This window comes from Lytechinus pictus, chromosome 5, assembly GCF_037042905.1.
Source record: "Lytechinus pictus isolate F3 Inbred chromosome 5, Lp3.0, whole genome shotgun sequence".
Taxonomy (NCBI): domain Eukaryota; kingdom Metazoa; phylum Echinodermata; class Echinoidea; order Temnopleuroida; family Toxopneustidae; genus Lytechinus; species Lytechinus pictus.
The window spans coordinates 3,051,876-3,079,801 of NC_087249.1; the positions used below are offsets into that span (position 1 = coordinate 3,051,876).

Genomic DNA, 27,926 nt, shown 5'->3' on the forward strand with positions numbered 1-27,926 from the left:
ATTTTTTTGTACTGATTGTGACCATTATTGCATAAAATTTTGCAAGTTTATAATAGACGCCATCCGTCTTTCTTCCCGTTCTTTATATTTTTCAATCCTCGGTAGCCCGTTCGTGTTATGAAGTTACTTTTTTTTCTTGTCCCTTTTCTTCATATTCTGATTTTCCAATTTAGCTTTTGGGTCTACCTTCATTTCCCGTTTCTTTTTGCTTCTTTCTCCCATTTTCCCACCATTCTTGCCCGTGCCATTGAGTCATATCTTTTAATTTTATGTCATTCTCTTGCTAATCATGCTAATGCAGGATATTTTGTACTTTCTCACATGTTCTTCTTTCCTTCCTTTTTCTCGCTTTCCTTCCTTTTCCCGCTTTCCTTCCATTTTACCTATATATGTTCTTTCTTTCTGTCCATTTCACTTTTTCCCTTTCCCTTTCCTTTCATTCCCCTTTTCTCTTTCGTTCTTTCCCTTTTCCTTTCTTTCTCCCTTTTCTCTTTTTCCAGTTTGTTTTTTTCCCGGTGAACTGCCCCCCTGCCTGTTACGCCACTGGACACCGTTTGTATCATCATCATCACCACCACCACCACCACCATGAACATCATCATTGTCATCACCATGTGAGAACGATGATCATTACCATCAAGATTGTCATCATCTTCATCCTTTTCAAAATCATCATCACTATCATCATCATCATCACCAACATTATCATAATCAAGACTGTCATCATTAAATTAAAAAATCTTTAAGAATAACAATTCAGGCATTTTATTTTGCTAAAGAATATAATATACATTTTACTGGTCAAAACAACCATATTTACAATGATATGTAAATGAGCAAACATGAAATACTAATCAGCATACACAATGTTATCATTTATCACATAAAATGGCCTCATATTACTACATATTTAATGATTCATAAATTACATATACAGTGCGTCCCACAAAAAAGGAAGCCCATTTTCAGAGATTTCACAATTATTAAATATGTTTTTACTACGGTAAGAGTGGAATCTCATCTTTAATTTCAGACCAACAGCTTAGCAAATCATTCATGCATGGCAGATGACAAACAATAAATATTGAGGCCTATCAGAAAGGATTTGCGCAGAAAGTCACGTGTTAATCTGAATCCACTCTCGGGGATCAGTGAGAGAAACTTAATAAAGTATACAAAAGAAATGCCAATGAGCCGAGAGTCGAATAAGCATGGTCAAAGTTTTCTGCGCAACCTGATTTTGACATTAAAATTTCAAACTCGTCTTGCTCATTAATGCGTGAAATGTTTGTCACATAAAAGATATCAAAATGTAGAGGAATAATGAATTGTATGATGTAAATGGAATATCATAATCAATTTGTCTTTGAAGAAAAAAATGTGGGAATCCTGGTTTTCTTTTTTCTGGGACACAATGTATATTGGTTCATGTACATTATCTTTAATCAAATACCTTAAACAGGTCTGAAATATAATTCATTTGAATATAAATATTTTATTTTTTCTATTACAAGTTAGGTTAATTACAAAATACCGTGATTAATCTTTTTTATAGAAATATATTGGTTTGGGAGGATTCTGCAAAGTACAGTTTAATTCGTTTTCAATTTCATTAAGAACTTGAATTACCTTTTTCACCATTGACTAAAGATCACATAATTGCTGCTGATTTTTTATCTAATAAATAATTCTGCAACGGATTAAGAAATCACAATAGATGTTGTTTGGGAAAGAAATAAAATGAAATAACAAATGGCTTTCAAATATAATCAAACATGTTCAATGTGCACTTTTGATGTTGTATATTACATACATAAATAACATACTGGACAATACAATGCATAACACAGAAATTGCAATATAACTTACAACCTAATGCAGGCACATACCTGAATAAAATCTTACAATATATAACCCAGAGAGAAAAAAAAGAAAATGTACTTAAAAGCTAAATAATTGGCAGCAAAATTCTAGAAATCTACAAGTTTTGACGTCTCTACTAATCAAACTACACAAGATTTAAACCACAAATTTACACAAATCAAATGTAATTTTATTCAATGTTTTTAAACATGTAATAAATTCCATTTGATTTATCCTATATTTCATACAGAATTGAATTCAATTAATAGCAGGCTATCTTACCCAATCATACTTGTAGAATGAATTGTAATATGAATTTAAAAGACTCACTATCTACAGCACTTTACTACATAGACCCAAAGTCATGTTGAAACTGGCTCTGACATATTCATCTATGCTTTGATAAAGGGAAGAAATTGTCAAAGAAAATGATTAAAAAAATGAATAATGCTGCTTTATTCATGAAGAAACAAAAGAGAAAGAAAAAAAACCAGAATGGACCATTGTATAATGATAATTTCCTTTGTGGTAAGATCCTGTTTTCCCCAAGCATAACATTTAATTGCTAATGACAAGCCCAAGTGTCACCTAACAAGAATAGTCACATTTTCCACAACACTTCACTTTGCTGAGAGAATATACAAAGTTAAAAATCCACTCATCATGATAAAGAGAACTGTTTTGTATAAATCATGTACAAAACATTATTACTGTATGATAGAGACAAATAAGAGTGGTAGAAACACATCTTAAGATTAAACAGCACCATGGTTTACAGGGTAATATACATGTAAGAAAGGATAACAGTATCTGGGCTATCTGCCTCATGCATAGTATAACCAGGTAAAAAAAACCTAATGCATCTTATTACAATCTCAAGGTACATATAGCTCATATAAATAGAATTTAAGAACATGAACAAAACAACTCTAACCCAATTAGAGCTCTTCAAATTATCATCTTACCATATAGCACCCTCTTAACCGGTTGGAGACTAGAAGATTATGTTTATAACATGTTTTCTACAGACCCAACCCACATGTTTGAAGGTCCAGTATCCAAGGGGTTAACCAAAAGCACCATTTTAAAGTAGCATAAGTGTGATAGATAAAAGGCACATTCTTTAATCATTTTTAATCAAAATCATATTTGAAACTGCAATTTTGATTTGCAATTGAACATTTTAAAATCATGATTACAGTGAAAGTTGGGATGCTATTTTTGTGTGTGCATATTTAAACGATATTCCAAATTCCTGGATGAAGTATATTTGAAAGAGATAAATACATCATTTTACAATATACACTGTCAATTTATTTCAAGAATAAAAGCTGCAGCAATGCATAAAACTGAAATTAACATCATGAGGCAGTTTTAATTTCTATCCTCTGCATCCAACCTCATTCAAATACTTGCAGTGATGTAAAGAGTTGTGCTCATCAATCTTTTCTTCATTTGTTTGCAGCATTGCAGCCACCATAATATTACCGAGCAACTGCACTAAATAAACTCTTATTCTTCTATTCTCAGATATAACATTTCATATCAAAAGATTTGAGAGTTGAGAGAATGCAATATAATAATTTATTTTCAGTTTTGTTGATAGCATGAGAAGCAACACCTCTGTCGATAGTAAGAGTATGAACACAGCCTTGCTTGATGGATCTTATCACAATATGAGAATCTATCAGTACAAGATGCCGGAACTGCATGGAAGAAACAAAAAAAAGTGTAATACAGATAAACATATATGTAAAAAATCTTATTTCATTTTATAATTGATGAAACATGAATTTGATACACTCAAAATTGATCAGATCATATTCAAGTCTGTAAGGAAATAAAAACATGTGAATTTAAAATTTTGATAAACATCATAATCATCAAAAGAAAATTAAGGAATATGAACGAGCATGATAGAATGAAATAGAGATATAGTGAAGAACTAATATTACATTTTTTAAAAGGCCCTGTCACATCGTTCCTTGCAAGCCTTGTGTGTGATTGCGTGCAATTCACCCGCAACAAAGTTTTAATCATGTTCTCAACTTTTCTGCGTGCAAATCAGACTTGCGTGCGCTTCTGCGTATAAGTTGCGTGCAAGATAGTGTCAATGCAGTCAACCTGCAGGTGACAAAAATAGTTATCGGCAAGTCACATGCAAGGCTTGATGGAAAGATTTGACAGGGCCTTTAAAGTAAGGTTATATTCTTTCTCTTCTCACTGAAGCCTAACGACTTTACAGAATATAATTCGCTTAAACGTATGAGGACATAACTTAAAGCAAAACATGAATTAACATAATCTCTGTAATAATGAAGTTTCAGTTTTATACATGATTCACAATGAAATCATACCCTCCCCTTCCCCCCCCCCCCCCCAAGAAAGAGATATCAAAACTTTAGCTTGCCAAAATTGTGACACAGCTGAGAGGAATGATATAAAAAAGATACTGAGGAAAATTGAGGTTTATGACCATACCCGGATTCATAAATAAGAGAGATTATTTCACAGGCTGGACTAAATTTCACAGTTGGTTATAAAAGATGAACCCTGTCACCCAGGCACGCTATACACATCACTGGCAATTACTAGGGGTGTATTCAGGACTTATTCACGATCTTGGGGGGGGGGGAATCTCTGAAAGGGGTTCACACTGGATACAGGGGGAATGTGCCATCGTGCTCACTGACATTTGCAAGAGGTGAAGAAGGCAATGGAAAAAAATACAGTGTCATCTTTATTGTACACAATTATTGCATCAATATGTATGTTCTAAAGGCAGAGTCACTGCCCCCCCCCCCCTCCCCTTAGAGGAAAAGTCCACTTGTGAGAGATTGCCCTCAGAATATCATCTTCTCAAATTCTATAATACATTGTTGTCATGGAAATACACTGATGCCATCTCATTACCAAAGGCACTTTTAATTACTTGGCTGCAAAACTTGCTAAACATCTTGAAAAAATGACAAATAAACTGGCCCTCATACTATTTCAATTTCAATCTGGGTAAAGTTTATTTCATATATTTTTAATTTATTTCACTATCTTTCCTAATTTTTCTGTTAAAGTCTGCTGAAATTTCAGGTACTTAACTGGCCAAATTGAATTTGTTTTAATAAGGCTATCACAGTCTTGACTTATTATAGTTGATCTTGACTAATTTGCAATGCGTGCTCCTCCATACTAGCCTCTCCATGAGGACTGGGATTCAAGCCAACTCATGAAGAGGGTGTGGAGGGGATGGAATAGGGTTGTAATTTGAAAAACAAATCAGGAAACCTAGGCTTATCAACAAAATTGGGGGCACCAATTCTTGATAAATGTAATTTGCACCTAATAAAACCACTATCACTTAATAAATCAAAGAACGTGATACTTGAGCAAATTGGCTGGAGAGATAGAATGGTGTCAACATTAAAGACAAGGTGGTTGCGATCCTTATGGCAAACAAATGGAGACATTAAAAAGTTTTTCATGGCATAATAAAGTTCTTTGGGTAAACTAGAAATTTGTTTTGAGTAGTATGTTATGACTGACATTCATGATCATATGTCTTGATTTGTCAATTATCAAGATATTGTAAGAAATGTGTCTTGTATCAAATTAATATTTGGCTTGAAGACTTGGAATTGCTTCAATAATAGCGTGCCACCCAAGAAATTCAATTTGCTTGTTTATGAAACTGTATTATAGGCAAAATGCATCGTCTCTTTCAAAACAAAGGATTCAGAATATTAAGTGATGCCATGACAAAACTATGACACAGATAAATGTCTGTCTGTAAAAAAATACTATTTGATTTTCATTAAAAATGTACTGGTCAGGAGGTCAAGGCTTTATATGAATATTCATGAATTAATACACACCGAACCAACACACTACAATTTTTGCAGCTGAATGCATGTCAGCAAATCAATTTACATGTAAGCAATAAGACATATATATTTTGTACAATATTTTTCTAAAATGGATGATTTTGTATCTATTTATGAGTAGTTATGATTTTCCAAGTCAGGCAAGTAACGTAAAATTTATCAGTTACAAGGTTTTAAGATTAAAATTCATTTATTAAAATTGTGAAAATTGATCAACAAGTGGACAGCATAACTCAGTTTACTTTGCTGATAAGGACGGTCTACATCAATGCCTTTGCTTTTTGCATGCATAAGATATGATCTTGATCCCTTCCTATCCTTGGCGCTTGGAATGACAACCCCTGATGACAAGGAAGAAGATACATGTCCTCCTGATCAAAAGCTGCCAAATTATGATATTAGTGACTCATCTTCTTTCCAAGGTGAAAAACCCCAGCGATGAAGAGACCCCCACCCATCCCACCCTTTCCGAGATCCTTTCTCTTGTTGATCTTCAATGATTCACCAAGAAGGATACCCCAAGGGTATGGCTAATTTACTCCAGGATCGTCTGGAACATCAATGGAAAGAAAGGTGAAGGGAAGGGGGTTATGGGAAGGAACGGAAAAGGAAGTACACGCCGCAAGAATTAAGTCATAATTCCTATATTGTTCCCAAGGGTTTGTCAGTTAGAATAACAATTATGAACAAAATCTCTGGTGAATATGTGGCTTCCATTCCTTAAAGCAGATCTTGCTAAAGCCTATCATTAGCCTGAATCACTGAAACTGTATAGATTTCAAGAAAAATTCAAAAGATTTTTTAATGATAGATAAAGCAATGATGACAAATATCTGGAGTCTTTCGACACCAAAGACAGAACTGTTACCCTTCACTGGACTGGACATGTGTAGTGACCTGAGAAAAAGAAGCGATGATGACTGAATATGCATATAATGCTGCATTTAAAATGAAACAAAACCACCTCCATGACTTTTTATTTGGTACATTGTCGGTCATCATCAATCAATATATCGCTTTATATGACATAAAAAGTGCATGTATGCACTGTGTATTAAGTAACTATCTACACCTGGGTTGAAAGGAACTAGTGAAGAGATGTTCTAATTGAATACTAGTAAGGAACTCTAAATTTCCACTTGGGTCAAGAAATCGCTATGAATCTTGTATTTCAGACCCGGGGGGGGGGGGGCCTCTTACATTGACGAGTGGATACCATGCACGACCAAAAAAACATGTAAAAAGGATGTCTCTTTCAAGAAAGGGCACGTTACGTACGTAACGTGATAAGGGTGTCAAAAACACAAAAATAATGAAAAAAGGGTATCTATTTCGCTAGGAAAGTTACGTGTTTAGGGTCAAATTTGCGGGGATGATAAAACAAAATTAAAATTTTTTATAAAGGATGTCCTTTTTGCCCCAACACTACGTGTTTAGAGTCCGATTTGCGCGAGGTGTGGAACGTGGGGTCGTACTACACCAAATGAAAACCGACGACCGAAGGACCCGTGACATAACAATGAAATATTCCTGTACTTGTTTAGGGGCTCATTTCAGGGAATAATTGCCAAGAGTATCGTTTTGTTCCCAATACTTGTTAAGGGTAGGGTTTCACATGCCAATACTTGTTAAGGGGTGCATTTTCAGAATATGGAAATTACGTGTTTATAGGGTGCTTTTCGAGACCCCATGGTCACACATGGTATCCACTCGTCAATGAAAGTGGCCCCCCCCCCCCCCCGGGATTTCAGATGAACAATCAGGGAAGGCTACCGATTCATGTTTTTCCCAAACTGCCCTTTCTTTGTATGGATGGAAGTATAGATGGAAATACAATGAGATAGACAAAAGAATAAAGAAAGATAAAATGTATTTTTAGCTTCCCAGTTGTCCTGTGTCTGCTTTCTCTCTCAGATAACGATCACATGACCATGTATAAATCTGACACTTTCCTCATTACCCATAATCCTTGGTATTTGGTTTGGAAGATAATTGACAGGGATCAACACTCAAGAAAGATATGTTTCCACGTAACAGTTTTTGGATTTCTAACATTGCAAGATTTAGGAGATCAACATAGTTTTTTAATAACGGGTAATATTCATGGAGAAACAAAAACCACAGTGCAAATTGTACAGGGCTAATTATAAGTTGTGTTTTGATGCTAATTGTTGCAACATTATTACAGGTGACATTATCAGCCAGTCTGTGTCAAGGAGCTTGGGTTCTTTTAAAGGTTTTTTTTTTCATATTTGAGCCTTTCAGCTTATATGTTTAAGGTAATAAAAATCTTTGCCAAAAAAAAAAATTTCTGCTAAATAAAGTCTTTCAACTGAGAACTTAATCCAATTTCAAATAGTAAGATCTTAAAAAGATGAGAGAGATCTAAACCCAAGTTAGAACTGTTGTGTAAACCCAAGTTAGAACTGTTGTGTGAACCCAACTTTTACTGGAGGGCTTAGAGCACATCCTGCGTTTGTCCTTCTTCCCACACCTCCGCCAAAAGCCCAGAAAGAAGGAATTGAGGATGATTAAATCTCAAGTTAACGATGAAAAGTCATCGATGATGAGACATTGTGATGATAGAGATGCATCTGTATGACTCTTCTTATTCAAGAATCTAAAAAGCATTTCTGTAAAAGTTTCAATTTCTGACAAATTTGAGCTTATCTTCCTACAATTGCACATAATACCAAGATGCAAGTTGGACAAAAGGAAAAGTGTACTACCCCTTACCCTATGTTACAAATATCTCTTTAGGGAAAACACAAACTATACAAAAAGTGCACTGAAGCCCCCTTTTAAGGTGATTTCTTCTTCATTCACCTGCATAAGATAGTCCAGTCGTGATGGACTATTAGGATTTCTTTTGGTGCCAGTAGATGAAGCTTCACACACTCACAAAGGACGACTGTGTTCTGAATATTCTTATGTTTAATTTTGGTTTATCCAATAAAGATAGAGAAGCAATATCACAAACTAAGGGAGAAAAACACTAATACTCTTTAAAGGACAAGTCCACCCCAACAAAAAGTTGATTTGAAAAAAAGGAGAAAAATCCAACAAGCAAAACACTGAAAATTTCATCAAAATCGGATGTAAAATAAGAAAGTTATGACATTTTAAAGTTTCGCTTAATTTCACAAAACAGTTATATGCACATCCTGGTCGGTATGCAAATTGGCAGACTGATGACATCACCCACTCACTATTTCTTTTGTATTTTATTATATGAAATATGAAATATTATAATTTTCTCCTCTTTGTCAAGTGAAACAAAGTTTTATTTCTCCCTGAACATGTGGAATTACCATTATTTTAACAGTTTATGGTTAAGTTAAGTTGGTCCTTATTGTCAAATCTTTAAAAATTGAAATATTGTATTATTCAAACAATAAAAAACAAAAGAAATAGTGAGTGATGGACATCATCGACTCTCTCATTTGCATATCGCTGAGTTGTGCATTTAACTGTTTTGTGAAAAATAAGCGAAACTTGAAAATGTCATAACTTTCTTATTTTACATCCGATTTCGATGAAAATTGCAGCGGTTTGTTTGTTTGATTTTTCTCTATCGATTCAAATCAACAATTTTCTGGGGTGGACTTGACCTTTAACAAAGGAAATCTGTTCTTCAGCCTTATCAAAATAACTTATAAATTTTTCTTAATTAGAAAAGTACCGGTAATTATAAAGCAAATGTGATCCTTCACCACGAAAGAAAAAAATCTGTGATTATCAATCACACAATATCGTTTCTTCAGAGGAGAAATTACAATGTTGAGTTAGGAAGAAAATTAAAAAGTGGTTCTGATTACCATGTAGCTCTGGTGAATAACGGATAGCTTCATGCATGCACTACTGATTATACAATTTCAAAGCAATTAAATTTAATTTCTGCCATCCTTTTTTTAGATCCAACTAGGGACTGTCCAAAGTAAGATCAGATCATGTTTCAGGTAGACTTCCCAATAAAATGATGAATGATATGTCAGGAAAGGAAAGGGAAAGCTCTGACAAGTACAAGGTGAGGTGTAGAGTTCTGCTATGTCATTGTCTTCTCGGACAGAATTGATATTGGACAAAGAGAAGGGCCTTCGATAATTAATCCCAGGAATAATTTTTAATCCTTCTTGAAAGCTGATGGACAGTATATGAATCTAGAAAGAAAAGAGCAGTCACCTGACAAAACTTCATGAATGCATAAGACTCTAAGTAATAATCAATTATAACTTGCTGAGTTGAAAAGGAATATACAAGATCAAATTTATGAAAAAAAATCATTTGAAAAGGCTAACTCGTTTCTCTTTCAGTACAAAAAACTAATTTTGATAACTAAGTTAAAATGAGAAAATAATAGTGAAAGGTATATATAAAACTGTTGATAAAATATCAAAGAAAATAAAACAATAAAATGAGATGAATAAAGTAAGTTATGAATGTAGCAGATATTTAAGGTTCAATTCACTGATGTTTCAGTGAATATCTGATTTGGATTTGATTTATTTCATTTAAACATGGTAAAAACCCTTGATAAGCCAATGACTAGTTTTCAGAGAGGCTGTGCAATATACAATCAATACAAAGTTAACTTATATTGTACTCACCATTTGGTCTTACTACGCTGCATTGTTGTATGTTACATGACTGTGTCAAACTTGGTCTATCTCTTCGTTCACATTGTGTACTAGCCTGCATCAAACCATCTAAACACTTGACATGCCTCGTCCGGAATCCTCCACCACAGCTTTGTGAACACTGAGTAAGATAAAAGGAAAATAGGTATAAGATTTTAAGTGAAGGTAAAATGACAAAGATTGGCTATTTCTTGTTGTATTTCTTGCTTGTTTACTTCATAATTCAAAATTTATTGTTTGAATAATCAACAAGAAAGTAACCATTACTGAAGTAACAAACTACCACTTTCAAAATAATCTGGGCCCCTCCCTTGGTTGGACATAGCTATCTTCCCCAAATGAAGCAGAAGACAGATATGCATAACATTTACAGAGGGAGTGATAGTACATCTACATATCATTGTCTGAATAAAAAGGCGATTATTTGTTTTATATTCCATCTAACAATCTACAAATATTAATGTATAAGATATCACACCTACAGGAGGGGTATATGATGGAGAACATGTTCCCAGAACTTCCCCTTATTATGTATTATTCCCTACCCTATGTCCAAATAAAGAAAAACAACTACATGTATGTCAAAGGAAACCAAGTCAACTCTGTTTCTATGGCAACTGAAGAATGATAAATAATCTAATGTACAAAAAAAATTCTGAAAAAGATGCTGTACTGCCAAAACAACAATGCTAAGTGGAAGTGATTCAAACTGCAATGTATCTGTAGTCACTTGAAACTTGGAAATATACAAGAGGATACATGCGAGTGATAACAATCAGATAAGAAATAAACCATGATTCATTAATTATATACAGATCAGAAGTAAATAATCGGGAAACATTCATCACTCACATTTCCATTTTTTCAATCATGTAACAGAATAAAAGGCATATACATGTATAGCAACAGCCATTATTCATATTTCATGTGGTAAAGCCAAATCAAAGGACTACATTCTAAGAACCATAAACTGTAAGTGTAGCAATTTGGATAACTCATATACAGAAATCTTGATGTTAACAATTTTACAATGTTTCCCCCACATTAATATTGCAATAAGCCTTTGTTGAAGAATCAATGTGTTAACACCCTTCACTTTTCTCTCCCAAAAGAAATGAAATGGGGAAAACTGTCAAATGTCTCGATTAAAGATGAACAAAAATGTACAATTACTTAATAAAGCTGAAAACCTAATGCCTAACAAGTCTAACAAATATAAAGAGGAGAATATAATTGTGTGGTGTCTGATCATTTATGGTAATAAAGGGAAAACCAAATGTTTACATCACTTAGACTGTTCCTCCGACACTTTCCTTGGGGAAAAAGCTGAATGTAAATGTTAATAGATAATGGTATCTTCAAAATGATAATGAAAGGAAACATGTATTGGAGCCCACCCTGAATGCTTCCAATACGAAGGCCTAATTTGGGGGTGAATCAAATAAGTAAAACTTAAGATAGTTCACAAAATGAATTGTATTAAAGGGGCCCAATGACATACATTCTCCCTACAGATCGATAGAATGTGTAATAATCAATCATATACATTTTGGAAGGATTAGAGTAAAACAAGGAAAGAATCTAGTGGGTAGCTTTCAATGTGTGTTGAATTCACGAAGGAATGGCATAGGGGAGGGTCATCAAGACACAACTTGCAAAAAAAATGTTGAAAATTACACTAAAAATGATAGATATTTGAGGATGATCATTCACAACAATAAATCGTTTCTGCAGAATTCTAGGAAACGAAAGAAAGTATGAGAAATGCTGAGAACTTAGAAAATAAATGAGTAATAAAGAAAGTTTGCATTTTATATCATGCTGATTAAAGATAAATTGTCACTTATCATTGCCTCTAAAAATGTCAGAGAAAAAGACCCGTCCCCAAAATGAGACCTTGGATAATGGCATTTGAGATATCAAACCATTGCAGACAAAATCAGCTTGAGGACTAGGTGTGTTCTCAGCACTTTTGACAGCTTTGGAAAGAATCAAGATAATGCAACTTTGTTTTCAAGCATCTCATCAGAAAACTATTAGAGTTTAAGACAGGAACATCTCTCAACTTTGAAATAATTAAGTTATGACTCATCAATATTACATAATTCATATTGAAAGTGTCAAAACAGTGCTGCTTTCCCCCCCAAAAAAATAAATAACTCAGAGACCTTACCTCATAAATTCCTTATTTACAGACATTAGCATAATTATGGTGAATAAGAAAATGTTCACCACCTTGATCGTTATGAACATTACCTTGCTTGGTTTCTATACCAATTGTTCTATATTCTATTGTTCCTAAAGTAGTTATGTTTGGTAGTCATTTCTATATCAGCCCAAATTCTGAAAATATCCTACTATTTCTGCTCTTGCCTTTTTTAAAATCACAACTTCAAGATATTTAGTGACATAGATGCAGTTAGCATAATATTTTGTGGGCTTCATCTTCATTTTGCAATCATAAAGGCCACCGCACACCTTACGACCCGACCAGTCGCCGACTGGCTTGCGACTGGGTGAGGGGAGATGTGACGTCACAGCTCTTGTCAGCTTCGAGTCGCAGACCGGTCAGAGACAAGTCGCAAGGAAAATCGGAAGGATTTGACATGTTGAATCCTTATGACTGGATCGCAAGCTTAATCCAACTTCCGACCAATCAGACAGCAGAGTTGCACGACGCGTATATGATAAACAACGCGCATACGCAGTAGTAAGCGCACTTTCTCAGTTGCTATGCCAAAAAGCAAAAAGCGCATGCGTGAGTCGCAGATCGGATCGCAAGGTGTGCGGTGTCGAGGCTTATGACTGCCTTGCGACTCATCTCCCCTCACTCAGTCGCAAGCCAGTCGGCGACCAGTCGGGTCGTAAGGTGTGCGGTGGCCTTAAGTCAACTATTTTTTGTTTCGGGGGAGGGGGTGGATGGAAGAAATAGCGGACTATTTAATGAATTAGCCAGCTAGTTGGGGATGAATAAAGATTGTACCTTGGAAAAAGTTATTGTGGGCTTCATCTTCATTTTGCAATCCCAAGTCAACTTTTTTGTGTTTCAGGGGAGGGTGGTGGATGGGGGAAATAGCGGACTATTTTCACAGATCTTCACTCTGTAGTCCAAAGTCACATTTCATGCTCGAGCAAGAATCAAATACACTGATGAAAACAGTGTTCCTAAAACTCTGAACTATAAAACAAGACCTCTGAAAGTTGAAGGGCTAGATTGAATGTACTTGTTCTGATGAGAGAACACCATATGTATCAAAGTATCAAACTTGGTTGAACAAACTCATGAAATTTGATCATAAACTTCTTAAATTAGATTACAGAATGTAATGGCTCAACTTCCTTTGTTTGTTGCTTGGAACTTCTCAAATGTTACCCTCTTGCTACCAGCCATAAAATGTGGTCTGAATCAGTTTCAAAATGAAAGGAAACAATTCTTGATCATGTTTCTTATTCCATTCATTTCACTATGTGTCATGGGTAAGGTTCCTTTTCACGCTCCATCCATAATTGTTTTATGTTACTCCATTATGAAGTTGTCACTTTCAATTTTCCACTTGTTTCCTCATCTTTTGCTCTAAACGGTGACTCCTCTCATTTCTACTAATCTTACTCATAGAATCCATGTTTTAACATACACCATTTAACAGTGTGATTCTTCCCTGCCCCTTCGGTACCATGAATTAATGAATTAACAGTTTGTTTGGGTTTTTCTCCATTATCAGTACAATGAAAACAGGGTTCCTCAACACAAAGGTTTGAAATTAATTGCCAATTTAAAACAACTATGACTTGGTTTATACTCGTCGTTCTTTTGAACGAAGTGCACATGCAATTACAATCTTCCATCAGAAAATGTGAGAGGAAAATCAGATGACTTCTAATCTGGATATTTTCACAGACACCATGTGGGAGTGTCATGGTCTAGTGGTTTTGAATTTCATCTTTTCATCAGAGGGTCATGGGTTTGAATCCCACCCATGACATTAATTCCTTCAGCGAGTAACTGATCTACATTGTGCTTTACTTAACCCAGGTGAGGCAAGTAGGTACCTAGAAAGGATTTATTCCTTGAAATGCTTGTGCTGTAAACAAGGCTTGCTGGTTTAAAGCCAGGATAATAATAATAAAAAAGTATTTAGACATGCACAGAGAAGTGAGGTGTTACTGCGATATGCATTAGTACAGAATATTATCATCATCATTTTTGTCATAAGTTTTATGTCAATGCGATCATCTTGTTGTTAACACTAAACTACCTTTTTTTACATGTAAAGGTCACAAAATTTCAACTCAGTATCAGCTCAGGTGCATTAGATTAGTACTGTTTGAGGTCAAAGACAAAAGGTCTGTTCTCGTCAGGTGTAGATAACACTAAAGATGCCAGAAGTACACCTGATACCATCACTGTAAACTAATTACATTGACAACACAAGAACATGACATACATCATCGGCCTCAACAGGTACTTGTGAATGTATTTGGACAGGGATCTTAGTCAAGTCTTCATGGGAAAAACCCTTGTCCTTTCCCAGGCCTAGTTTGACTCATTATGATCTCATTGAGGACACCATAGGCTGAATTAGAATACAGCTGTCTGGTTTAACCTTTTCACACTCGGATGAAGTTATTCTTTTTTTCCTTTTCACATCAATTTATAGAGGTTGTTGACATTATTACTAACATCAAATTAAATAAATTTATTGTTGAAATGATACTTAAAACAAAAGATGCAGTATAATGTGTTGACAAATTGAAAAATGCTATTCAATAATAATAATAATAATAATACAGGTATATTTACCCAGGGAAGCCGCTTCAGTTCCGAAAACTGTTCTCCCAGCGGGCCCTGCTATTATTATTATTATTATTATTATTCAATATGAGATATTCTCTGATTACTTGGGTTTTAAAGTTCTATCCATCATATAAGTGTTTTTCACAGAAATATTTAACTAACACTGAAATTCTTCATGCTTTACATGAAAAATATAGGAAAGCATATTCTACAATGTTTGTTTTGTGTCTTTAAATGAGGACACAGGATACAGCAAACAAAATACACCATAAACCTACTTTTTTTTGCACTACCAATGTAATGTATGATTTGCTTTCTTCAACAGTAAAATTTTCTGTCGTACATGAAAAGTTTATTTCTTCTTTCCCATGTTTGAAGACTATAATCATAACTTTTTATTAATTTTTAGATCTTGTTGGTCTTCTGCAGTTCTGTGTATAGGATAATATCCACACATAGCATGACACTCCCATCAGCAAGGGGAATTCAACAGATCAAGAAATATTTATACATCTGACTTGTGTTTCTCTTGCCCTCAGGGCTCAGTTCTCATGGCTATACTATTCGATGTAATATGATTTGATTTCTGGACTTCGCCTCAAATTGATACGGTGCTACTGATGTCTATATTCAACCCAAATATTCAACTAGTATCTGTATTTCTGATGTCTATGCAACTATATATGATACTGACAATAATATTTTGCTCATATTCATCCTGAATGGAAAGGCATTTCTGCTGACTACTGATGGAAAAAAAGTTATTTTTTTACTGTTAAGTTTAATTCGTTTACGTTGAAGTGGAAGCATAATCAATCCTCCAAAATAATAATAGCAGGGCCAAATGGTAGAACAGTTTTCGAAACTGAAGTGGCTACCCTGGGTAAATATACCTATATTATTATTATTATTATTAAAATATCTGTTAGTGACCATGAACTTATACTTTTAAAAATTTCTTCTACTTTATTCATGGGGAAAATATGGTTAATGGTGGTGATTTTTTACCAGATTGCTAAGGAAGCATGAATGCTTGTAAGCAAGCAACCAGAGGACCGACGGGTTAAGGTCCTCTACAAGGGACCTGATAATTAGGATTAATGCCTCACCAAAGGCACTAGCGCACCAAGTGGGAATCCAAAATCTCCGCTCTACAGACTGAGCTATCATGCCTCCTATCTATTACATGTATATTGAACAACACTTGAATTCTTGACTATCTGTACTGCGGAAGAATGAATCACAAATTCTGAATTTTTTAAATATATAACATCAAAGCAACAATTATTAAAGCAGGGTCTTTGCTACAGAAGTGTTACAGAAAAGAACAATTCCCCCATATACTCCTTCATGATACAATTGCCAACATAGTGATTCCAAATGAAAATAAATAGTACAAGTAGGTGTTTGTTATGGGCTCTTTCCTATAGCTATTTCCTAAAGCTGTTTCCTTGCTGTATGAGATGAGCTAGGGGTGTGTTCCTCCTAAATTTTCTAAGTAAGAGTACTTGTTTTAAATTCATCTGGTAAACCATGAAAAAAAAATTGCAGGATTGCTCTTTCAACTTGGCCTGACAAACAGAGAAGGAATAGAAAGAGCTCCGGTTTCACTCAAGTTTAACATTGTATAAATATCTACCTTTTTGTGCATTTACAGTCCTCATTCTTCATTGGCAATTTCAAAGAATTAAAAACACTGCAAAATTTTTGTTAACTAAATTTATTTCAATTTGCCTTTTCTGACCCCCCCCCCTCCCCCCCCCAAAAAAAAAGAGCATGACCAAACTCTTTAAGATGAGCCTTTAAAACATATTGGACATATTAAAGGGTAGTTGGGAGCAACTTTTAACATGATATTGGTCTAGCCTTGATATTGAACAGGAAAGTTTGTCAGCTAGAGGAAACATTCTCCAAAAGATACAGTGACTAAAAATAGCATTATTTTTGTAAGTATGGAATGTTATTTAAGAACAATACACATACACACACACTTCAAGGATATGTTGGGACAAATGATAGTGAATTAAAAGAATATCATCACACAGATTGAAACTATTTGCAATTTGTAAAAACTGAATCAGAAAACTGAGGGATACTATGCATTTGGGCAATTATAAATTACAGAATCAGGTTCAGGGGCAGATCTAGGCTTTTTTCTAAATATAGGAAGGACAGTTTCAAAATTAAGTTAAGAGCACTCCTGAAATCAGAAGATAAATGTCTCCCCCCCCCCAAAAAAAAAAAAAACGATTAAACGAATGAAATAAAAAATAAATGAAAACAATAAAAAAATAATAAAAAAGATAAATCAATGAAAAAAAACAATCATCAACAAAAGAGGGTTCCCAGTTCTAAATGAGGACAAGGATCATGTCTGAAAACAGGCCCTTTTTCAACCGTGACATTTTTCCTGGATGCTAGTGTGTAACAGGCATGGAGAGTGACCCCCTGGGCAGAGAAGGGGGTACATAGCCCCTTGAACTACACCTGACCAAGTGAAAATTGAATGTACATGCGAATTTTGAACAGCAGCTGATGATGAAATTGAAAACAAGAAAGTTAAGAAGTCTGCCAGGTTAGACAAACATGGATGTGGGAGGGAACAGAGTGATTCTACATATGTTTGAAGTTTCCTCACCCTCCCTGGAGAATACACTGTTCTGATCACCATGACAACACATCACTTTTGATAAGAGTCTTGTAATTTGGGTAAGACTGTTGCATTTTGGGGCTTTGGTTTGAAAAGTTTGGATCCTGAAATGGATTTATTTATTGTTCAGATGACAACGACTAGGGAATATTTGTTTTGAAGAGGCACACAAATAAATCTATATCATATCTTTTCTTCTTGCACAAACCCACCAAAAAAAAAAACGGTGAGCTTTTTCAACAGCCCTATGATTGTAGATAACATAAATGATCAAAATGATTATCAGACTGAAAAAACTGATAATTAAGCAGATTCAAGAACATTCCCTTGCACTTTAAGTAACATTTTACTGAAACTTTTTACCAACATTTCGCATCTACTTAACATCTCTATACTTTACACTACGTTCCACAGGGTATGCCCAGGGGGGCCACTTACATTGACGAGTGGATACCATGCGCGACCAAAAAACATGTAAAAAGGATGTCTTTTTCAAGATAGGGCACGTTACGTACGTAACGTAATAAGGGTGTCAAAAACACTAAAATAATGAAAAAAGGGTATCTATTTTCGCTAGGAAGGCTACGTGTTTAGGGTTAAATTTAAATTAGGGTATAAAAAATTAAGACTAAAATGTTTTATAAAGGATGTACTTTTTGCCCCAAGAGTCAACACTACGTGTTTAGAGTACAATTTGCGCAAGGTGTGAGAGGTGGGGCTGTACTAAACCCAATGATGTAGGTAAAACCGACTACCGACGTCTGTGACATAACAATTGAAATATCGCTGTACTTGTTTAGGGGTTCAATACGGGGAATACTTGCCAATAGTATCGTTTTGTTTCCAATACTTGTTAAGGGTAGGGTTTCACTCGCCAATACTTGTTAAGGGGTGCATTTTCAGAATATGGAAAATACGTGTTTAGGGTGCTTTTCAAGACCCCATGGTCGCGCATGATATCCACTCGTCAATGGAAGTGGCCCCCCCAGGAGGGTATGAGTGTTTTGAGAGTTCTATTCTATTATGAATAATTGGCATTGACTGGTCTGGGTTCAAGTACACAATTAATCTTTATTAAATTTTAGAAGAAGGTGGCAAACAATGGAACACTGCCAACGCTAAAAGGACAAACTTACCTCAGACCATTCTGATGTGAACCAGTGTACTCCAGCGCATTCTGATTCTTCACAGGGCTGGCTGGTCTCCGGGCGTGTCACAGGACACTGGTAGGTTGGTAGTATCATAGGGGAGACGTCTGATGACACACAGACAACACTCCTGGTTTGAGTTCCTGTTCCACATGCTACAGAACACTACACAGAGGAAACAAGAAGAGTAAAGCATTTCTTCTAGAATTAATAAAGAATATTGTGTTGTGTGAGAGGGTAATGGAGGAGAACAGCCACCAACCCCTTTCAAAGATGATCATCGGATGATTGTTTAAAATAGTTCTGTGACACACCCATGTCAGAATGGGGGGAAGAGATGAGACGACATAGGGATCGCGAAGAAGAGGAACAAGGAAAAAAGAGAGAGGGGAAGGAAAATGAATAGCAGATAGAAAAGGAAAGCAGAGAGGGAGAAGAGAGTGGGAAGAAATGGAGATGAAAGAAAGACAAAGGGAAGGAGGACAAGAGGTGAGAATTAAAGAGGTAGGTGTGAAGGCAGAGTGAGGAAGTGGAGTGGGAAGAGAGGAAACAAGGATTAGAAGATGGAAACCATAGGGTGATATAATGGAGAAATGGAAAGACAAGGATCTGTCTGAATTCTACACGAAAGCACATTCTGAAAGTAGTGAACAAACATCACTTAAATCATCCATGGCTTCAGGTATTCTTTGTTCTGCATGCTCTCTTTCTGCTGCTGAATGAATGTTCTTGTTCAGTTATAATAAAACTGATGACAGATTGGAGAAACCAGACAACAACATGAAATGGTCAAAGTCAAAGATTCCACACAGAAATTTCTTCTATATAGGGACGTTGTGTAATATGGAGCATAAAAGCTTTGTTGGTGAATTTCACTAATCTTCTCCCAGCTAATCAGATGCAAGGATTTGTGCAGTTGCTTTTAACAACAGTCAGTGAAATCACTGACTATGTGTTTCGTGAAATGCTCCCCAGATCTTCTGGACAGTGTCACAGACAACTTGTCCATTCTCCAAATAGTTTAATCTTGGCACAATGAGGTATTGAGTAAGTATTACAATGATTTATTTAACAAAGATAACCTTATCATGTAATCTAATAAAAAAGGAAAAAAACAAGTTGAAACATTAAAGAATAACAAAGAGGGTAAAATATCAAAAGACAAAGAGACACTACTGATAAAGGTCCAATCAAATATAGTAAGAAATTCTTTCATAACAATGCTAATACACAATTACAAAAAGATGAAAAGAAATATGATCATTATTATCACATGCTGCTAAAAGGTTTTTCAATGGCTAAGCTGGAGAGCTAAGCCAACATAAATGTAAAAAAAAGTATATTTCAATTGATATTTATACAAAGACAAGGTAATAGGAAAGGATTGTCAATTATTAATCATTCAAATTCAAAAAAAAAATACAAAATACAGACATTCTGACAACATCACTTAAAATAATGAATCTAATGACATTATCCATTTTAATTGTTTTTCATGTTTCTCAGACTGTCTGTTATAAGCAAAGTACTTGATAGTAATGGGCAGAATGTTAAACTATAGCCATCTCCTATAAGAATAGCCATGATTAACAAGCAACCAATCATAATTGGCATCAATAATATATACATTGAAGCGTACTGCCAGGCATCATGTTGATAGGACGCTGAACTCTTTGAAGACATATTGTGCATATTCTGAGGAAACATATCCTCAAAATAGCACCCTAAATTGGTGCTTGACTTCCTAAAGTAGAGGCAAAATTGGGATGTTTATCAATACACTTCAAGTATCTTAACAGTTTGCAAGGAGCCAGATTTCAAGAAGAAGTTTTACCTCTCTATTGAGGGTAGAATACTATCCAACCTATCCTAAAATATGCCAAGAAATAAACACAAACGCCAGGTAATATTATCAATGAGTAAAGGCTTACAACTGACAATGACAATGATTGCCATGTGTTTGATGGAACTCTAATACCAAACCTAAAGTAGCAATAAATCTCAACTTTTATACATGATAATATTGACCTACACAACAAAATATTCAAAGAACTAAAATAATACATGAACTTCTACTCTTTTCTTTTAAAGGATCCTAAATAGTCTCTTGATTGTTTTGTCTTGTAAGCAGGATATACGTTTTGAGCTGCATTTTTGTGGCCTCTGGTACTTTCCTAATCACGATAAAAAATAGATGTCAAATTGTCATAGTAAAATTGATTTCTTAACTGCAATCTTAAGAAACCTGCGCCAAAAAGAATCTTACATAGTACATGAGCTTCTACACTGCTTCAATCTAAGTCTCTAAGGGTAATTTAGCTAATATCAGATTATTAATGAAAACATCCTTGACCCCTTAAAAGTACAGTCTGGTATACTTCCTACATGATTTGGCTTTCAGTCTCATGTTAATAAATGAATAGCAGCCTCATGTTATTGGGGAGAAGAAATTAATCATAAAATCCTGTACAAGATGTCTTCTCATAATGAGTGTTATTCTCTGGCGTAATTCTGATGCATTTACAAGATGGGAATGTAAAGTTCGGTAGGAAATAATAAGTCAGAAATGAGCCATGCTAATGAAGATGAATTAGCCAACTGAGACCATGATAGAAAATGTGCTGTTAAGAACATTCCTTGCACTTTAATATAAACCAACTAAAACAGCCAAGTTTGAGATTCATGTCTTGTGTGTATGGTATTTAGAAATACTAATGTTCTATCCATGAAAATGAAACTGATTTTGAGTATCATACATAACATGGTAAAAAACAACTTGCTGCCCCAGACATGTGTCAAAATTCAGTTTGGGCCAAAAATTTACTTACACCTGGGAAATTCCATGAAAGTTTTCACTTGCCAGAAATAAAATTCAGTTGATGTTTCAGTGCTACCATGGTGAAATTTGGCTAGAAATAAACAACTTCATTAACCTTTTATCTGGCAGGCAAATGTAATTGAATTAAATTCCTAAGGGATTTTGTTTGTATATGAGTGATATTTTTGCAAATTTAGAACAATTTTATAAAGCCAAAAGCAAACAACTGTCAAAATATAATTGACTGTGAAACATCTTTAATACTGATTACAAATCATTGAAACCTAATTAACGTTTGACCTTAAAATAAGTTATTTTCAATTTTTCTTCATAATATTTCATTCACTATTTTCAGGATCTTGTCTCAGTACGTCTACATTTTTACTCAAATTATTATAAAGATAAAATCACTTCTCACCCTGCTCCATTCTGAAGTAAACCACCTTGGACCACAAGGTGCCTCGGTACAAGTCTTGACCTCATCTGGTTTCTGCTGACCACTACACTGACCATCAGGTACTGATCCTGCTGTGGTACCCTCTGTACTACATATGACACCCCTAGATAATGTTCCACTACCACAATCTGATGAACACTACAAACAAAAATGAAAAGACACAGAATGATTATAAACTTGTCAAAAAGTTCACTTCCATAGCATTTAGGATTTTTCAAGTAAAGAACAATCATAGGAGGGCCCAGATGCTTTGCAATGAGACAGGAAAATGTGGTGTTTTTTTTTTCATTCAAAAGATTGGGGGGGGGGTATTAATATAAAGAAACATTATTTACCTCACAAAGATTTTAAACTAAAAAATCGACTTTGTAGAAAGAAATAATTTTGGTATGGAAATTGCCATTTTAAAATAGAGGGGGTACACCAAGTAATATACAGCCAGGTTGATATGCATATGTATGATATTATTCTTCCCCAAAAGTTAGGCTTAACCTTTACAAACTAATGTTGTAATTTTGCACATTTCTAAATTAAATCCTGTATTATTATTTTTTTGTCTTCATAGTACTCGAGAAACTAACAGATGCTGAAAAACTTCAGTAACATCTACAAAAAAAATCACCACTACCAATGGTGCAATAAGTAAAGCAGAATTTTAAGGAAATAACAATACATCAACTTTTATCATTATCACATTGGCATTAACTCAGTTTGCCTTGTAAACTTATTTAATCATACAAGGAAAAATGAAATGCTGTTTTACCTGTGTTGCCCATTCATTAGTGAACCATGATGTAGTACATGTTCCTGCATTACATGATTGCGTCTCATCTGGTCTTGTAAGATGGCTACATTCAGATTCAAGTACTTCACTACCATCTTCATTAATACATCTCAGATCTCTCCTTCTTTCACCTTCACCACATTCTGCAGAGCACTGGGGTGGCAAACAGATGGATAGAGAATGAAAATTAACATATCAATCTTGTACTCTATAATATCATCACTTTAAAAGTATGTTGGGTACTAATATCATCCCCTCTCCAAAAGCAAACTTCTAATTATTACCTGTACTTCATTTCATTTATTTCTCGTATTGTATCATTTGGGTGTTACTCAATGCCCTGTAACTCCCTTCGTATTTGTTATATATCTTAATAAATTTCTATTGGATTTTACTCAATCCTAATGTTTTGATCTGTCTGTATCTCTAATTTATGTCCCCTGCACTTCCCCTCAAAAGGAAACTGTCCTGGGTGTAGTGTATCTTTTCTTTTAATGTGCAGGATTGCCAATAAAGTGATGGAATACAAAAACATAATCTCTTCCATGAAGAAACCAAAATATGCAGGATCAAAAATCAATTTTTGTGTTACCGCTGAGACCTCAAAACACATCTACATCGCATGATATGACAATGGTTTTGAAAGAAAGAAGCATTTATTTCAAACTCATCTAGTAAAATCATACAGAACTTTTCATTAATCAAACAGGGAATAATTTTGCGTTACAAATTTGAATAGCATTTTTTGTCATAAGAGAAAAGCTCTCAACTAAGTAATGTACAGTCCTATGTAAAAATATGCTATACAAAAGACTTTTATGCATAGCAGTCTTTCGAAAATGTGGAGCAAATTGCGATGCAATAGCAGGAAAATTATTCCCTGAAGTTACTCAAGAACATAAGTATTCCCATGTAAGATGTGAAAAGAAAGGTAGAGATGAAAATCACTTTCAAGTGAGAAAAAACACACACCTAAAGATGGATAATTGTTTGGCCATAAAAAGGTAAATGTTTGTTCTAGGCCAAAGCCTCAGGTGAGTATGGTTAAAGAGAAAATACATCTTAAAAAGAAATTTTGGCCAGTGAAAAAAAAAGCAGCAAAATCTATTAAAGTAGGGACCCGATAACATGAAAGATATAACCAATTTGCAACAGAGAGTAAACCAAGACTCGCTACAAACCATGAGATAGTCAACTGTAACTTTTTGTTAGACTGCCAAGAGAAAATTAACTATGGAAAAGTGAGTGCAGATTAAGACAGGGATAATACATAGAGGAAGAGAGATATAGAAGGAAAATGATAAAGGAAGTGAAGGAGGGGTCCAGGATATTAAAAGAACAGGTTGAAAGAAGGGATGGAATAGCATAAGAGAGACAAAAGAAAGAAATTAAGAAATAAGGAAGAGCAAGAAAAAAAATTAGTAGTGCAAACGGTAATTTTTAAATTTATTAAATAATGTATCTCAGCAAATGGCAATAATATCTTGGTTTATCTTCTTAAAGAAAATACAATATATTTCTTTACATATACTTTTATTATTCATTCACTCATCTATTTCCATAATCATCTTCAGAATATATGTCACATCACCTTTTAGAAATAGCTGAAAAAATGATTATGAAATAAATTACTCAGAATAAATCCAGCTATTCTTATTGCAGAGATGATCAAATGGCACTGGTCAGGAGGATAAATCAAAATGAAAACGGGGAAATGCTAACATCAAGTGGATAATGAGATGTCATTTACTTGGTTGAGAGGGTTAAAAAATAGACATGTTACTAACCAGACCGCACCTGGTAGTTGAGGTATTTGTGGTAACGGCGGTCTGTTTTTACTTTGTGTTTGTATGTCAAGTCCGTTATGATAGACAAGCTATGTATGATAGACAGGGACCCTGGATGGACCCTTGGAGGGCGGGAGGGATAAACTTGGATTTGTGAATCGGTTCAATCGCTGTCTTTGAACCTGAAAGGGTCTCGTTGGAGGGTTGAGTATCGTCAACATTGAGAAAGAATTTGAGGTATCTTCTAAACGTAACACTGGCAGAGGAAAGTCTATCTCAGAGGCATATCCAATTATTGTGTGGGGTTCTGTTTCATTGGCTAAGATAGGAAAGGAATGCATGTTTATCTTAAATACTGTTGTCAAGTTTATGGGGAAGATTATTGTGAATAAGAAAATTTTTCAAAGTGATCAGACAAAAAAATCCTGTCTTCAAATATTCTGAAATCAGATGGGAGTATTATTCATTCCAATGTACCACAATTTGAAAATGCTCATAAGGATGAAGAGAGACCACATTTCTAGACAATTTTAGTATATCAAATCTTTTTCTCTATAATGTCAATAAGTATTGACAGCCTGGATGAATGAACAAATTTGAAATGACAAGTCAATAAAATAAAAAAAATCCAAGTGCATGACAGACCCCCCCCCCTCTGCCCCACACTAGTTAGTATAGAGGGAATTGAACTTGAAACAGAATGGGGAAATCTGAAACTATCCAGCAATTTAGCTAGTTTTGATTCCTGCTGAGCCAGACACAAATTGATTTTATCCTAGATTTAATGGATTGAGACTGGGAGTTAGTCTGATTTCATCCAGTCAGGTGAGTCAAATGAACAGCATTATTTAGTAGATTGGGAAAACATAATTTGAAACACCCTAGCTTCTGTTGAATGAGTAGCATACTAAAACTCAAGTTGATTCAAGATGAGCCAATACCCAGTGAAATAATTGCTCATTGATAAGATCCTATGAGTATCATGAACCAAAGCAGGAACAGCCTGGAAATTTTATTTAATATTTTTCCCTGATTGGAGAAGTTTTGTTTCATTCAGTTCATTAAAAACTGATAACTGATCTTTAACAGCAATTGATTTTCAGTGGGGAAAAAAGCTCTATTTTTAATGAATCATCTTGTGCCTTATGCTAAAATTCAAATAATATACATGCATCAAAATTAAACAAAGTTTCAGACCTATATCTTAGTTCCAGATAATGCCCACAAAACACAGTATTTTCATTTAATACTTCAGATTAACATTAGTTGGAGTGGGCTTATCTTTAATATCATACATCAAAATGAATATCAACTTCATACAATTTTTGGAAGATATTTTATGACCTTCACCTTCTATTTGTTTTAAAAGGTCAAGGAACAGATACGTGTGTCATCAATTCATAAAATACAACAAAACAATTAGTCAAAGTATACATAAATATTATCAAAGTAAAAATTTGTGTGTGACATTGTTACTTTTCCTTGCATAAGGGGGATATTTTCTCAACTAAACTTCTCTCTTTACAGCTTTAATTTATGGATATATTTATTTTCAATGAAGTAAAATCTCCATTTACTATCTCAAACTCATAAAATTTTACTGGCCTAACAGTAACAGAACATTTCTTGCAATGAGTTCAAGAGGCAGTGGCTGATCCCGGTGGAGGCACAAGGGGTGCATACCCCCTCTATATTTTGAGAATATCTAAGAAAATTGTCATCTGTGCCTCCTCTATTTACAAATCTGCTTTTTGTGTCCCCTCTATTTCAAAATCCAGAATCCGCATCTGAGAGGTACTGATGACTAACTACATAAATACTTCAAACAACTTTCATTGTGATCTTATTAGATTTTTATATCAACAATAAAGGTGTTCATTAGTTGAATGATCAGAAAAGATGATGAACAATCATATGGGATTAATATATTTTTCTTTATGCTGGCTACACTATAAAACCTATTTAATTACATAAAATAATCAAAACTTGGGGTTGATCATCCTTTAAAACTGTCAATGATGAAATTTCCAGTTCATTTTGATATTTTTTCATATTCATTAGTAAAAAGAATAAATCAATAGAATACTTTCTCTCTCTATCTCTCTCTTTAAAAAATGTGAAGGGGGAAGGATATCACAAATAATCAATATTTACAGTTTTATTCTTCATGTAACAAATGATTGTATCTTATATCACACCTGTAAAATATGAAAACAAACATGTAGCAGATGTTTTTCCCCCTCCTAAATAAGTGATCCTGATTGTACTTAGAATAAAAACCAATCAGTAAATTTCAATCTTCATTTCGAGAAGAGTGAATTCAGAAAATATTCTCCTCACCTCTCCCCAACTCCCTGGACTCCATGCTGTACAAGCCACCTCTGCATTGCATGGCCTAGTGGTCAAAGGCTTGGGAAGACCTATGCATTGGTCAAGAGAGACTGGACGAGTGACCGATGGGGTTAGTTTCTGGTTGCAGGTGACCGGTCTCATCTGAAGACCCTCCCCACAGGAACGGCTACATGCACTCCATTCACCTTCCTCCCAACTGATGAAAAGAAAAAGGGGAAAGTAATAGGGATGAAACCAGGCATTTGTGAAGATAACTTTATCAAGAAAACCATAACAAAATTGTAGTATGGATTTGTTTTCCAAGTATGATAAACATAGATTACAGAATGATATGCTTTACTAAGATAATTATGCAAACATAAATAAAGAGCATTGTGTTATCCCTAAGGATTCTAAAGGATAGAACATTGCCAATGTCAATGTTGAAATGTTGAAAAATGTCATAACACCCCTCCTGATACACATATGGGCATGTTGCTATGGAACATGTTTCAGAATTTAGATCTGACCAAGAGATGAAGTGGAATTTGCCGCTCTACCAAAGCAGTAGGCCTACAGGTATCTTCTTTGCTCCACCATCAGATTTTTATTTAAGTTAAGAAAAGATGGAAAAGATAAATTGGTCTCACACTGGAGGACATGGTTCAATATTGCAAGCCTTTCTCCTGGATGCTGGCCTGAAATCAGCATTACACATGCTGTCCTCAGCAATATAGAAAGAGTTCTCACTGATACACTGGACGATAGTCTCTCGGAC

The 27,926-nt window shown here is 34.7% G+C and overlaps 1 protein-coding gene across 1 annotated transcript; it reads right to left on the minus strand.

Moving 5' to 3' along the window:
• Window positions 1–733: 733 nt before the first annotated feature.
• On the minus strand, window positions 734–27,926 carry LOC129262574 (thrombospondin type-1 domain-containing protein 4-like). Its single transcript, XM_054900709.2, has 7 exons — window positions 27,799–27,926; window positions 27,158–27,365; window positions 23,010–23,183; window positions 22,208–22,384; window positions 18,960–19,136; window positions 10,349–10,499; window positions 734–3,569 (listed from the first exon to the last, which is right to left on the minus strand). Exons 1-7 carry the CDS (start codon window positions 27,864–27,866, stop codon window positions 3,454–3,456), a joined length of 1,071 nt encoding a protein of 356 aa, XP_054756684.2. The 5' UTR covers window positions 27,867–27,926; the 3' UTR covers window positions 734–3,453.

What these genes read in the sequence shown, in the direction of transcription:
- LOC129262574 (XM_054900709.2), bottom strand. Translation starts at nt 27,866, where the DNA reads ATGTGTAATGCTGATTTCAGGCCAGCATCCAGGAGAAAGGCTTGCAAT. An exon ending in ATTGAACCATGTCCTCCAGT is followed by an intron (nt 27,366 to 27,798) that starts GTGAGACCAATT and finishes TCTTTTCATCAG; the next exon opens with TTGGGAGGAAGGTGAATGGA. An exon ending in GTCCAGGGAGTTGGGGAGAG is followed by an intron (nt 23,184 to 27,157) that starts GTGAGGAGAATA and finishes TTGCCACCCCAG; the next exon opens with TGCTCTGCAGAATGTGGTGA.